The sequence below is a fragment of the Mobula birostris genome, chromosome X (genome assembly GCF_030028105.1).
Source record: "Mobula birostris isolate sMobBir1 chromosome X, sMobBir1.hap1, whole genome shotgun sequence".
NCBI classification, from domain to species: domain Eukaryota; kingdom Metazoa; phylum Chordata; class Chondrichthyes; order Myliobatiformes; family Myliobatidae; genus Mobula; species Mobula birostris.
In genome coordinates, this window is record NC_092402.1 from 13,042,577 (window position 1) to 13,057,432 (window position 14,856).

The 14,856-nt window shown below is 46.4% G+C and overlaps 1 protein-coding gene across 4 annotated transcripts in view; it reads left to right on the plus strand.

Annotated features, from left to right (window-relative positions):
* socs7 (suppressor of cytokine signaling 7) overlaps positions 1 to 14,856 on the plus strand; it is a 154,878-nt gene that overhangs the window by 53,707 nt on the left and 86,315 nt on the right. For all 4 annotated transcript variants that reach the window (XM_072249580.1, XM_072249582.1, XM_072249581.1 and 1 more), the window contains exon 3: positions 10,840 to 10,944. In XM_072249580.1, coding sequence (XP_072105681.1) covers positions 10,840 to 10,944 — 105 coding nt within the window. The remainder of the gene's footprint in view (positions 1 to 10,839; positions 10,945 to 14,856) is intronic.

Sequence of the window (14,856 nt, forward strand, 5' to 3'; positions counted from 1 at the left end):
TGTGTCTTCAGACTCCTGTACCTCCTCCCTGATGGCAGAGGGGAAGAAGCTGTTCCTGAATCGTTGAGTGTGTGTCTTCAGGCTCCTGTACCTCCTCCCTGATGGCAGAGGGGAAGAAGCTGTTCCTGAATCGTTGAGTGTGTGTCTTCAGGCTCCTGTACCTCCTCCCTGATGGCAGAGGGAAAAAGCTGTTCCTGAATCGTTGAGTGTGTACCTTCAGGCTTCTGTACCTCCTCCCTGATGGCAGAGGGGAAGAAGCTGTTCCTGAATCGTTCAGTGTGTGTCTTCAGGCTCCTGTACCTCCTTCCCAATGGTAGAAATGAGAAGAGAGCATGTCCTGGGTGGCGGGGGCCTTTAATAATGGAGACCTCCTTCCTAAGGCACTGCTGCTGGAAGATCTCTTGGATATTACGGAGGCTAGTACCCATGATGGAGCTGACTGATTTTACAACTATTTTCTAATTGGCATTTAAAATACTGGGTTAATGATGAGAAAGTACCAAGATTTTAATGAAGCTAAATGATTGTGAAGGAGGTAAGAGGAGTCAGAACACATGTCTCATGCAATGGTGGCGTGAGCAAGAAATTGTAGGGGAGTGTTAACAGAATGTTCAGGCATTTAATCTGCAGAATCTGCTGATTCTTCTCTGTTACCGGTTCTGCAGAAACATTATCACGGAGAGATGAGCAAATTATCATCTCGCCCCCTGCCCTGCTCCCCTCCTTGCCCCATCTCCAGAGATCCACTTAATTGCCTCTCTGCCATTTGATCTTTCCTGACAACTCCATTACTGTCATAGTCCTACTCCCAAGTTTCTTGTTTATATAAGGCACAGCTAGCAATCGTTACTTGCTTTCTGTGACCTCTGTTAGCTTTGTACTACTTACACTTGACTTCCATTTTCTCCTAGCTGCCTACCCTCATTCCATCTTCCATTCAAAACTCTGCTTCCCTTGTCCTAGTGTGCTTATCTTTCTGGGTTATGGTCACTGGCCCATTTTCATTCCCATTCCATCAGGAAGTAAGAAGCCAAAGCAGGAGAAGACCATTTTGCCCCTCTCCTGGCTACTCTAGCAATGTACAGAAACATTGATCTATTATCTCCCCGCCCCCCCCCCCCACCTTTCTGCACTAACTCCACATCCTTTGATTCCCTTAATTTAATTTCCTCCCAGCTTCTCAAAGGTCAAAGTAAATTTATTATTGAAGTACATATATGTCACCATATTCAACCCTGAGATTTGTTCTCCGCAGGGCATATTCAATAAATCCAACAACCATAACAGAATCAATGAAAGATCACAACAGGACGGACAACCAGTGTTCAAAAGGCAACTAACTGTGCAAATACAACAAGAAATAATAATAATAAATAAATAAGCAATAAATATTGAGAAAGTGAAATGAAGAGTCCATGAAAATGAGTTCATGGGTTGTGGGAACATTTCAATGATGGGGTGAGTGAAGTTGAGTGTAGTTATCCCCTTTTGGTTCAACAGCCTGATGGTTGAGGGAGTAATAACTGTTCCTGAACCCGGTGGTGTGGGTACTGAGGCTCCTGTACCTCCTTCCTGATGGTTGAGGGGTAATAACTGTCCCTGAACCTGGTGGTGTGAGTCCTGAGGCTCCTGTACCTCCTCCCTGATGGTTGAGGGGTAATAACTGTTCCTGAACCTGGTGGTGTGGGTCCTGAGGCTCCTGTACCTCCTCCCTGATGGTTGAGGGGTAATAACTGTTCCTGAACCTGGTGGTGTGGGTCCTGAGGCTCCTGTATCTCCTTCCTGATGGTTGAGGGGTAATAACTGTTCCTGAACCTGGTGGTGTGGGTCCTGAGGCTCCTGTACCTCCTTCCTGATGGTTGAGGGGTAATAACTGTTCCTGAACCTGGTGGTGTGGGTCCTGAGGCTCCTGTATCTCCTTCCTGATGGTTGAGGGGTAATAACTGTTCCTGAACCTGGTGGTGTGGGTCCTGAGGCTCCTGTACCTCCTTCCTGATGGTTGAGGGGGTAATAACTGTTCCTGAACCTGGTGGTGTGGGTCCTGAGGCTCCTGTACCTCCTTCCTGATGGTTGAGGGGTAATAACTGTTCCTGAACCTGGTGATGTGGGTCCTGAGGCTCCTGCACCTCCTTCCCGATGGTTGAGGGGTAATAACTGTTCCTGAACCTGGTGGTGTGGGTCCTGAGGCTCCTGTACCTCCTTCCTGATGGTTGAGGGGTAATAACTGTTCCTGAACCTGGTGGTGTGGGTCCTGAGGCTCCTGTACCTCCTTCCTGATGGTTGAGGGGTAATAACTGTTCCTGAACCTGGTGGTGTGGGTCCTGAGACTCCTGTACCTCCTTCCTGATGGTTGAGGGTTAGTAACTGTTCCTGAACCTGGTGGTGTGGGTCCTGAGGCTCCTGTACCTCCTTCCTGATGGCTGAGGGGTAATAACTGTTCCTGAACCTGGTGGTGTGGGTCCCGAGGCTCCTGTACCTCCTTCCTGATGGTTGAGGGGTAATAACTGTTCCTGAACCTGGTGGTGTGGGACCTGAGGCTCCTGTACCTCCTTCCTGATGGCTGAGGGGTAATAACTGTTCCTGAACCTGGTGGTGTGGGTCCTGAGACTCCTGTACCTCCTTCCTGATGGCTGAGGGGTAATAACTGTTCCTGAACCTGGTGGTGTGGGTCCTGAGACTCCTGTACCTCCTTCCTGACGGTTGAGGGGTAATAACTGTTCCTGAACCTGGTGGTGTGGGTCCTGAGGCTCCTGTACCTCCTTCCTGATGGTTGAGGGGTAATAACTGTCCCTGAACCTGGTGGTGTGGGTTCTGAGGCTCCTGTACCTCCTTCCTGATGGTTGAGGGTTAGTAACTGTTCCTGAACCTGGTGGTGTGGGTCCTGAGGCTCCTGTACCTCCTTCCTGATGGCTGAGGGGTAATAACTGTTCCTGAACCTGGTGGTGTGGGTCCCGAGGCTCCTGTACCTCCTTCCTGAAGGTTGAGGGGTAATAACTGTTCCTGAACCTGGTGGTGTGGGTCCTGAGGCTCCTGTACCTCCTTCCTGAAGGCTGAGGGGTAATAACTGTTCCTGAACCTGGTGGTGTGGGTCCTGAGGCTCCTGTACCTCCTTCCTGATGGCTGAGGGGTAATAACTGTTCCTGAACCTGGTGGAGTGGGTCCTGAGGCTCCTGTACCTCCTTCCTGATGGTTGAGGGGTAATAACTGTTCCTGATCCTGGTGGTGTGGGTCCTGAGACTCCTGTACCTCCTTCCTGATGGTTGAGGGGTAATAACTGTTCCTGAACCTGGTGGTGTGGGTCCTGAGACTCCTGTACCTCCTTCCTGATGGTTGAGGGGTAATAACTGTTCCTGAACCTGGTGGTGTGGGACCTGAGGCTCCTGTACCTCCTTCCTGATGGTTGAGGGGTAATAACTGTTCCTGAACCTGGTGGTGTGGGACCTGAGGCTCCTGTACCTCCTTCCTGATGGTTGAGGGGTAATAACTGTTCCTGAACCTGGTGGAGTGGGTCCTGAGGCTCCTGTACCTCCTTCCTGATGGTTGAGGGGTAATAACTGTTTCTGAACCTGGTGGTGTGGGTCCTGAGACTCCTGTACCTCCTTCCTGATGGTTGAGGGGTAATAACTGTTCCTGAACCTGGTGGTGTGGGTCCTGAGACTCCTGTACCTCCTTCCTGATGGTTGAGGGGTAATAACTGTTCCTGAACCTGGTGGTGTGGGACCTGAGGCTCCTGTACCTCCTTCCTGATGGTTGAGGGGTAATAACTGTTCCTGAACCTGGTGGTGTGGGACCTGAGGCTCCTGTACCTCCTTCCTGATGGTTGAGGGGTAATAACTGTTCCTGAACCTGGTGGAGTGGGTCCTGAGGCTCCTGTACCTCCTTCCCGATGGTTGAGGGGTAATAACTGTTTCTGAACCTGGTGGTGTGGGACCTGAGGCTCCTGTACCTCCTTCCTGATGGTTGAGGGGTAATAACTGTTCCTGAACCTGGTGGAGTGGGTCCTGAGGCTCCTGTACCTTCTTCCTGATGGTTGAGGGGTAATAACTGTTCCTGAACCTGGTGGAGTGGGACCTGAGGCTCCTGTACCTTCTTCCTGATGGTTGAGGGGTAATAACTGTTCCTGAACCTGGTGGAGTGGGACCTGAGGCTCCTGTACCTTCTTCCTGATGGTTGAGGGGTAATAACTGTTCCTGAACCTGGTGGTGTGGGTCCTGAGGCTCCTGTACCTCCTTCCTGATGGTTGAGGGGTAATAACTGTTCCTGAACCTGGTGGTGTGGGTCCTGAGGCTCCTGTACCTCCTTCCTGACAGTTGAGGGGTAATAACTGTTCCTGAACCTGGTGGTGTGGGTCCTGAGGCTCCTGTACCTCCTTCCTGATGGTTGAGGGGTAATAACTGTTCCTGAACCTGGTGGTGTGGGTCCTGAGGCTCCTGTACCTCCTTCCTGATGGTTGAGGGGTAATAACTGTTCCTGAACCTGGTGGTGTGAGTCCTGAGGCTCCTGTACCTCCTTCCTGATGGTTGAGGGGTAATAACTGTTCCTGAACCTGGTGGTGTGAGTCCTGAGGCTCCTGTATCTCCTTTCTGATGGTTGAGGGGTAATAATTGTTCCTGAACCTGGTGGTGTGAGTCCTGAGGCTCCTGTACCGTCCTGGTGGCAGCAGTGAGAAGACAGCATGACCTGAGTAGTGGGGATCTGTGATGATGGATGCTGCTTTCCTGCAACCACATTACGTGTAGATGTGCTCAGTGGTGGAGAGAGCTTTACCCATGATGGACTAGGCTGTCGGTTCACGTGTGTGTGCATACCAGGCTGTGATGCAGCCAGTCAATATACTCTGTACTGCACGTCCATAGTAGTTTTTCAAAATTTCATCCCCCTTGCCCTGACTTTCACCTTTCACCTGCCAGCTTGTACTCCTTCCCCTCTCTGACCTCTTTCTTATTCTGGCTTCTGCCCCCTTCCTTTCCAGTCCTGGTGAAGAGTCTGGGCCCAAAATATTAACTGTTTATTCCTTTCCATAGATGCTGCCTGACCTGCTGAGTTCCGGCAGCATTTTGTGTGTGTTGCTCTAAAAATATTCTGTTAATCACCATGAATGTATTCCTAGTCTTCACTACTGTCCTGAATAGAAAACTCCAAAGAGTAATTCCCTCTGGTTAAAGAAATTTCTCCTTGTCTGGTTGTGCTCTGGTTCTAGAATGTTCCAGAGGAAGCATCAGCCTTGAATACACAGTAGAAAAAGCCTGCTTGCATTGACCCTATTTATACTTCTCATAATATTGTAGACCTCGATCAAATCTCCTTTCATTCTCTTGCACACCAGGGAATAAACCCTAACCTATTCAACCTGTCCCGATTAAGTCAGGTTCTCAGAGTCCAGGCAGATCCTTATAAATTTGCTCTATACTTTTTAATATTGATATTTTTCCTGTAGGTAGGTGACCAGAACTGCACATGTATTAACTTTGAAGTGATTCATACACAAGAAACCCAGCTGTATCTGAATGCCCACAGCTTCTACTCTCACTATTTTAAGAATACTTATCTGTTCCCAGGATGTGACTTTCCTTCGAAGAACAGTTTCCCTTCCTCCACATCTCCTCCATTTCTCGTACATCTGCACTCACCCCATCTTCCCGCCGCCTTAATAGTGATAGAGTGCCTCTTGTCCTTACCTACCACCCCATCAGCCTCTGTATCCAACACATTGTCCTCTAACTTCCGCCATCTCCAAGGGGATCATACAGCTAAACATAACCCCCTTCTCTGTGCTTTCCACAGGGATCGCTGCCTCCAAGATTTCCTTGTCCATTCGTCCTTCCCCACTAATATCTCTATCCCTGCAAGTGGCCAAGGTGCTAATCCTGCCTATTCCGAGCCCCAAGCAGTTCTTCCAGGTAAAGCAACACTTCACCTGTGAATATGCTGGTGTGGCTCGTCTGTTGTGTCTGGTGTTCCCAAAGTGGCCTCCTCTACATTGGTCAGACCCATCTTAAATTGGGGGAAAGCTTTATCGAGCACCTCCGCTCCATTCGCCAAAAGTGGAAATTCCCGGTGGCCAAACATTTTAATTCTGATTCCCATTCTGACATGTTGGTCAATGGCTGTCTCTTGGGCCACGATTAGGCTATCCTCAGGGTGGAGGAGCAACACCTTGTATTTCATCTGGATAGCCTCCAACCTGATAGCATGAATATCAATTTCTCCCAGTTTAAAAAAAAAATTCCTCCCCCACCCTCTTCCTCTATTCCCCACTGTGGCCACTTACCTCTCCTCAGCTGCCTATCATCTTCCCCGGGTCCTCTCCTCCTTCCCTTTCTCCTGTAGTCCACTCTCCTCTCCTATCAAATTCCTTCTTCTCCAGCCATTTTATCTTTCCAACCCACCTGGTTTCCCCTATGACCTTCTAGCTATCCTCCTCTTCTGGCGCCTTCCCCTTCCTTTCCAGTCCTGATGAAGTGCCTTGGTCCGAAATCTCATCTGTTTGGTCATTTCCATAGATGCTGCCTGACCTGCTGAGTTCCTCCAGCATTTTGTGTGTGTTGCTTTTATATCTTCTGTTTGATGGGAGAGGGAAGAAGGGAGAATGTCTGGGCTGGGTGGGGTCTTTGATTATGTGGGCTGCTTTACTGAGACAGCAAAGAAGTGTAGGCAGAATCTCTGGAGAGGGAGGCTAGCTTCCATGATGTACTGAGCTGTGTCCACAACTCTGCGGTTTCTTGCGGCCACGTGCAGAGCAGTTGCTGTACCAACCTGTTATGTCTCTAGATAGGATGCTTTCTATGGTGCATCAATTAAGGGTTAACTGGGACCTACCAGATTTCTTTAAACTCCTGAGGAGGTCAAGTTTCTTAACCATGGTGTCGATATGATTGGACCTGAACAGGTGTGGGTGATGTTCACTCCTAGGGTCTTGAAACCGTTGGTGTGGATGGGAGCATACAGTATCACCTTTCCTGAAGACAATGAGCAGCAGTTTTGTTGACATTGAGGGAAAGATTATTGCTATGACACCATGTCAAAAGGCTCTCTATCTTCTTCCTGTACTCCAACTCGTTTGCGATACAGCCTGTTGCGGTATCATGCACAGACTTGTAGATTTGCTAACTGATGTGTATAGTTCTGTTTTCTCTCCTTCCTTTTGTAGTCAGCAGGGTTACTTTTCTGAATCCATTGGGAAAATTCTCAAATCTATGAAATTCTGGAAGATGTTGACCGGAATCTCCATCTCTCCTTGTTCTCTTGCTTCAAAATCTTCTATCCTCTTATTCCCTCTGAACCCATGGTTCTGTATTATTTTGGGTTTTGATTTTCTCAAGACACACGCAATGCCAGGGGAACTCAGCAGAAGAGATTCTACAGATGCTGCAAATCCACACACACAATGGTGGGGGAACTCAGCAGATCAGGCAGCATCAATGGAGAGGGGTAATGTTTAGTACTTTCCATAGATACTGTCTAACCTGCTGAATTCCTACAGCATTTTGTATGTTGCCCTAGATTTCCAGCATCTGCAGAATCCCTTGTTTTGTTTCTGTCACCTTGTTCTGTGATTAAACCATTCAGAATCAGGTTTAATATCACTGGCATATGTCATGAAATTTGTTATGTGGGCAGCAGTACATCATGATATATAATAAACTGCAACTTGTAGTAAGAAGTGTGTGTGTGTGTGTGTGTGTGTGTGTATATATGTATGTGTGTATATATATATATTTAAAAAAGTGTGTGTGTATATATATATGAAAAATATACACACATGCGCGCACACACTTCAGACTCCTGTACCCTCCTCCCTGATGGTAACAATGAGAAGAAGGCGTTCTGTCAAGTGATGCTATGTCTTAGTTTGGAGAAAATTAGAAGTCGAACCTTTGAACCTTTATTTGATTTTGAGAAAAGATGGGGCTCATTTGCTCGTCATTATCATTTGAGCTAATTGATAGATTTTTTTCCCGCAATCTAATTGTATATTTTTTGGTATATTTTCTTTTCTTGCTGGCAGTTTGATGTTTATTTTTAGAAGCTTTGTGTATGACGCATGACTCCAGGGTTGTACACCTAATGGTTTTTTTTACTCACTTTTTCTGCTTAGTAGGTTTTTTTTGTGATCACATTTTTCTTCAATCTTTAAGATAATGTCTTATTTGAGCCATTGTAAGTGTTGTTACTTCAATGTACTTGTGTTATTTCTTTTGTATAATATAACAATAAAAAGATTTGAAAAGAAAGAGAAGAAGGCATGTCCAAGGTGATGGGGGTCCTTCATGACAGCTGTCACCTTTTTGAGGCTTTGCTCCTTCTTTGTAACTGTATTGATATATTGGGTTCAGGATAATTCCTTGGTCTTACTGACATTGAGTGCAAGGTTGCTGCTGCGATGCCACTCAACCGGCTGATTTATCTTGCTTCTGTATACCTCCTTGTCACCAAATTTATAGATGGCATTTGAGCTGTGCCTATCCACACAGTCATATGTGTAGAGAGAGTAGAGCAGTGGGCTAAGCACATATCCCTGAGGTGCGCCAGTGTTGATTGTCAGTGAGGTGGAGATGTTACTTCCGATCTGCACAGACTGTGGTCTTCCAGTGAGGAAGTCAAGGATCCAGTTACAGAAGCCCGGGTTTTGGAGCTTTTTGGTCAGAACTGTAGGAATGAGCTGTAGTCCATAAACAGCAGCCTGATGTAAGTATTAGTATTGTCTAGGTTATCCAAGACCCTTTGAAGAGCCAATGAGATCTTGTCGGCTGTAGAACCATTGTGGCGATAGGCAAATTGCAGTGGGTCTAGGTCCTTGCTGAGGCAGAAGTTCAGTCTAGTCATAACCAACCTCTCAAAGCACTTCATCACAGTAGACCATAGAGGTGAGTGTTATTGGATGTTGTTGAGGTAGCCCACACGGCTCTTCTTGGGCACTGGTATGACTGTAGCCCTTTTGAAGCAGGTGGGAACTTCCGACTGTAGCAGCGAGAGATTGAAAACCATTGTGGGTCCCATGGGTGATCGGAGGATAATTAGAGAAGTGAGTATAGGGATTGTCTCCAGCAAGCTGGTGGGAGTTTTATTAAAAATCCATAGGCGTCTTCCAACTTGAGTTCTTCCATGCTCTTAGTTGCTGAGACAGGTTTGTACTTCTAGTCTCATGTTGACTTTGTCTGGACTGAATATTTGTAACCACAGGGATGTGGATGTTAATTATCACATCATAAAAGTTGCTGAGACTGGTTTGTGCTTCTAGTCTCTCATGTTGACTCTCTGTCTGCGCCGAGTATTTGTAACCACAGAGATGTGGTTGTTAATTATCACATCATAAAAGACAAAAACAAGGGTTACCTGAGTTAGAGGAAAATATTGAATAGGTTAGGACTTTAATTCCCTGGGTTGTAGGGGAATGAGGGGAGATTTGATGGAGATGTACAAAAATGAGGAGTATCAACATCATGTGCCGTGTTGTATGACATGGGCAATCATGGTCTTTCCATAATCATGATTGTTCTTGGCAAATTTTTCTACAGATATGTTTTGCCATTGCCTTCTGGGCAGTGTCTTTACAAGATGGGTGACCCCAGCCATTATCAATACACTTCAGAGATTGCCTGATGTCAGTGGTCACATAACCGGGACTTGTTATACGACCATACGACCATCCACCACCTGCTCCCATGGCTTCACATGACCCTGATCGGGGGGTGGGGGCTAAGCAGGTGCTACACCTTGCCCGAGGGTGACGTGCAGGCTAGCCGATGGAAAGAGCACCCTTGCACCCCCTTTGATAGAGACAAATCTCCACCCCACCACCCAAGATGGGTATATATGGGGTAAATGCACATATTCTTGAGAATAGAACTAGAGGTTAACATGAGGCTGTGTGAGAATAGAACTAGAGGTTAACGGTGAAAGGTGAAATGTTTAAGGGGAGAATTTCTTCACTCAGAGAGTGGTGAGATTGTGGAATGAGCTGCCAACAAAGTGGTGGATACAAATTCGATTTCAACATTGAAGAAAAGATTTGATAAGTACATAGATGGGAGGGGTGTGAAGGGAAAAGGTCCGGGTGCAGGTTGATGATATTAGGCAGAAAAATGGCATGGTCTAGATGGGCTTGAAGGTCCTTTTTCCGTGCTGTACTACTCTATGACTCTTTTTTTTAAAAAAAAATAACTTAGTGCCATTCCTTTGACTGAGTTCTGTGACTACTCTTGCAGCCCTGCTTTCCCCAGGATTCTGCAATTTTTTCTACTGAGCTCGCCTACCACCGATGTTGATAGAGAAATCCACACAATGAGTATTTTCAGTTCCAGTTGGCAAGTTGCTTTTTCGCTCTGTTCCTGGTGCACTTTCAGGCACTGTTACCCAGCTAACAATCCTGGTCATAAACACACGAGGTTCTGCAGAGGCTGGAAATCCAGAGCAACACACACAAAATACTGGGGGGATCTCAGCAGGTCAGGCAGCATCTATGGAGAAGAATAAACGGTTGATGTTTCAAACCAGGGCCCTTCATTGGGAAGGGTCTTGGCCTGAAATGTTAACTGTTTATTCCTTTCCATAGGCGCTTCCTGACCTGCTGAGTTCCTCCGGCATTTTGAGTGTGGTGTTAATAATCCTGGTCTTTTAACTTGTCTCCTCTGGGTCCTTTTGCCAAAAGGTCTGAAATCTCAGTCCTTTTTTGTGAAGGAAGCAGAAAGTGAGTAGTCTTTCATTCTTCAACAATGGAATCAGCAGGTGCTGAGTGTTAATATTTTAGGGACACGCAACAGAGGGAGGGACTCATAGAGGGGAATAAAGGGGTTAATTTTCTTTTTACTGACTTTTGCTTCTGCCTGTAACCAACAGGAGAAACTGTGTCACTAGTCGACCTGGATATTTCTCGCCGTGGGCTGCCATCCCCTCATCCTCCGACACCGCCACCCCCTCCGCGCAGGAGCCTCAGCCTTCTAGGTACAGTATATACATGTCTGTGTCTCTACGGCAACATGATGGTATTTAGGCACATTTTATTCCATATCTGTATTTTAACTTCTATTTTTTATGTAGTTCTTTAGTCTTTATAATTGTTGAATGTTGTTGTTGTTTATGTTGTGCCAACACACCCCAGCATATATCACCATCATCATTATGTGCTGTGTCATATGACATGGGCAGTCATGGTCTTTCCATGACCATGATTGTCCTTGGCAAAGTTTTCTACAGAATTGATTTGCCATTGCCTCTTCTGGGCAGTGTCTTTACAAGATGGGTGACCGCAGCAATTGTCGATACTCTTCAGCGATTATCTGCCCGGTGTAGATGATCACATCACCAGGACTTGTGATCTGCACCGGCTGCTCATACGACCATCCACCACCTGCTCCCATGGTTTCATGTGACCCTGATCCATGAGGGTGGGGGGACTAAGCAGGTGCTATGGGCCAGTGGAGGGGAGGAGAACCTTGTACCTCCTTTGGTAGAGACACATCTCCACACTAATGTAACGTATATGGCGAATAAAGTTGATCTTTGTGTTTTGAGTTGAGAAGTTCCTTACATAGATACAACTTGACCTACTGAGTTCTGTTTGTTTCTCCTGTGTACATTCTGTCTTCCCTGGTGTCCTGGTTTGTCTGTGGCACTGGAGTAAATAATCTGTGGTTGTGATTCCAAAGCAGCTTGCATTTCTAAAGATCCTGGGGAGATCGCTGGATGACTCGGAACCTTCGCTCCGTCTGCAACAAGCAGAAATTCCTGTGGCCAAGCGTTTTAATTCCAGTCCCTATCCTCATTCTGGCATGTTGCTCCATGGCATCTTTTATTGTGTTAATGAGGCCACCCTTGGGTTGCAAGAGCAGCAACTTGTATTCCATATGAGGAACTTCTAATCCAACTGTATGAACATTGTTTTCTCCAACTTTCTGATAATTACACCCCCCCCCCCCCACTTCTCTGTCTTTCCATATTCTATTCTGGCTGCCCTTCTCATCTGCCTATCATCCCTCTGGTGTCCCTGGTGTCCCTCCTCCTTCCCTTTCTCCTATAGTCTGATCTTTCCTCTGAACAGATTCTTTCTTCAGCGCTGTGCCTTTTCCACCCATCACCTCCTAGCTTCCCACTTCTTGCACCCCCACCACCTACCTTCACCTACCACTGTCTAGCTTGCATCAACTGAAGAGTGAACATCACAGCCTTATTTGTTTATCACATGTACATCCAAACATACGGTGAAATGTGTTAACAACCAACACAACCGAAAGCTGTGCTGGGGCAGCCCGCAAATGTCTCCACCCATTCTGGCACCATCATAACATGCCCACAATGTACTAGTCCTAACTGGTACGTTTTTGGAATGTGGGAGGAAGCTGGAGCATTCGGAGGAAACCCATGCAGTCATAAGAATTTCTGTCCCCATGTCAGAAGTGAATAAAACTAGAAGACAGATTAAGGGTAAGGGAAAAGAGACTTGGAGGGGAATCAGAGAGAATCTTTTTCCATGTAGAGGCTCGAATAGTGGAAGCAGAATTGCTGACAACAGCCAAGGAGTGTCCGGACAGATTCAGATTTATTTATCACATGTACATTGAAACACACAGTGAAATGCATCATTTGTGTTAACAACCAACACTACTTGAGGCTGTCCATTTAGAAGTAGATGAGGAATTTCTTTAGCCAGAGGGTGGTGAATCTGTGGAATTTGTTGCTACGGGTGGATGTGGAGGCCAAGTCGCTGGGTATATTTAAGGCAGAGGTTGATAGATTCTTGATTAGTCAGTGCATGAAGGGATACAGGGAGATGGCAGGAGATTGGGACTGAGAAACATAGAAACATAGAAAATAGGTGCAGGAGTAGGCCATTCGGCCCTTTGAGCCTGCACCGCCATTTATTATGATCATGGCTGATCATCCAACTCAGAACCCCGCCCCAGCCTTCCCTTCATACCCCCTGACCCCCGTAGCCACAAGGGCCATATCTAACTCCCTCTTAAATATAGCCAATGAACTGGCCTCAACTGCTTCCTGTGGCAGAGAATTCCACAGATTCACCACTCTCTGTGTGAAGAAGTTTTTCCTAATCTCGGTCCTAAAAGGCTTCCCCTCTATCCTCAAACTGTGACCCCTCGTTCTGGACTTCCCCAACATCGGGAACAATCTTCCTGCATCTAGCCTGTCCAATCCCTTTAGGATTTTATACGTTTCAATCAGATCCCCCCTCAATCTTCTAAATTCCAACGAGTACAAGCCCAGTTCATCCAGTCTTTCTTCATATGAAAGTCCTGCCATCCCAGGAATCAATCTGGTGAACCTTCTTTGTACTCCCTCTATGGCAAGGATGTCTTTCCTCAGATTAGGGGACCAAAACTGCACACAATACTCCAGGTGTGGTCTCACCAAGGCCTTGTACAACTGCAGTAGTACCTCCCTGCTCCTGTACTCGAATCCTCTCGCTATAAATGCCAGCATACCATTCGCCTTTTTCACCGCCTGCTGTACCTGCATGCCCACTTTCAATGACTGGTGTATAATGACACTCAGGTCTCATTGCACCTCCCTTTTCCTAATCGGCCACCATTCAGATAATAATCTGTTTTCCTATTTTTGCCACCAAAGTGGATAACTTCACATTTATCCACATTAAATTGCATCTGCCATGAATTTGCCCACCCACCCAACCTATCCAAGTCACCCTGCATCCTCTTAGCATCCTCCTCAGAGCCAACACCACCACCCAGCTTCGTGTCATCCGCAAACTTGGAGATGCTGCATTTAATTCCCTCATCCAAGTCATTAATATATATTGTAAACAACTGGGGTCCCAGCACTGAGCCTTGCGGTGCCCCACTAGTCACCGCCTGCCATTCTGAAAAGGTCCCGTTTATTCCCACTCTTTGCTTCCTGTCTGCTAACCAATTCTCTATCCACATCAATACCTTACCCCCAATACCGTGTGCTTTAAGTTTGCACACTAATCTCCTGTGTGGGACCTTGTCAAAAGCCTTTTGAAAATCCAAATATACCACATCCACTGGTTCTCCCCTATCCACTCTGCTAGTTACATCCTCAAAAAATTCTATGAGATTCATCAGACATGGTTTTCCTTTCACAAATCCATGCTGACTTTGTCCGATGATTTCACCGCTTTCCAAATGTGCTGTTATCACATCCTTGATAACTGACTCCAGCAGTTTCCCCACCACCGACGTTAGGCTAACCAGTCTATAATTCCCCGGTTTCTCTCTCCCTCCTTTTTTAAAAAGTGGGGTTACATTAGCCACCCTCCAATCCTCAGGAACTAGTCCAGAATCTAACGAGTTTTGAAAAATTATCACTAATGCATCCACTATTTCTTGGGCTACTTCCTTAAGCACTCTAGGATGCCGACCATCTGGCCCTGGGGATTTATCTGCCTTTAATCCCTTCAATTTACCTAACACCACTTCCCTACTAACATGTATTTCCCTCAGTTCCTCCATCTCACTAGACCCTTGGTCCTCTACTATTTCTGGAAGATTATTTATGTCCTCCTTAGTGAAGACAGAGCCAAAGTAATTATTCAATTGGTCTGCCATGTCCTTGCTCCCCATAATCAATTCACCTGTTTCTGTCTGCAGGGGACCTACATTTGTCTTTACCAGTCTTTTCCTTTTTACATATCTATAAAAGCTTTTACAGTCAGTTTTTATGTTCCCTGCCAGTTTTCTCTCATAATCTTTTTTCCCCTTCCTAATTAAGCCCTTTGTCCTCCTCTGCTGAACTCTGAATTTCTCCCAGTCCTCAGGTGAGCCACTTTCTCTGGCTAATTTGTATGCTTCTTCTTTGGAATTGATACTATATTGATATTGATGATGAAGGAAATGGATCAGTGATGATGAAATAGTGGAA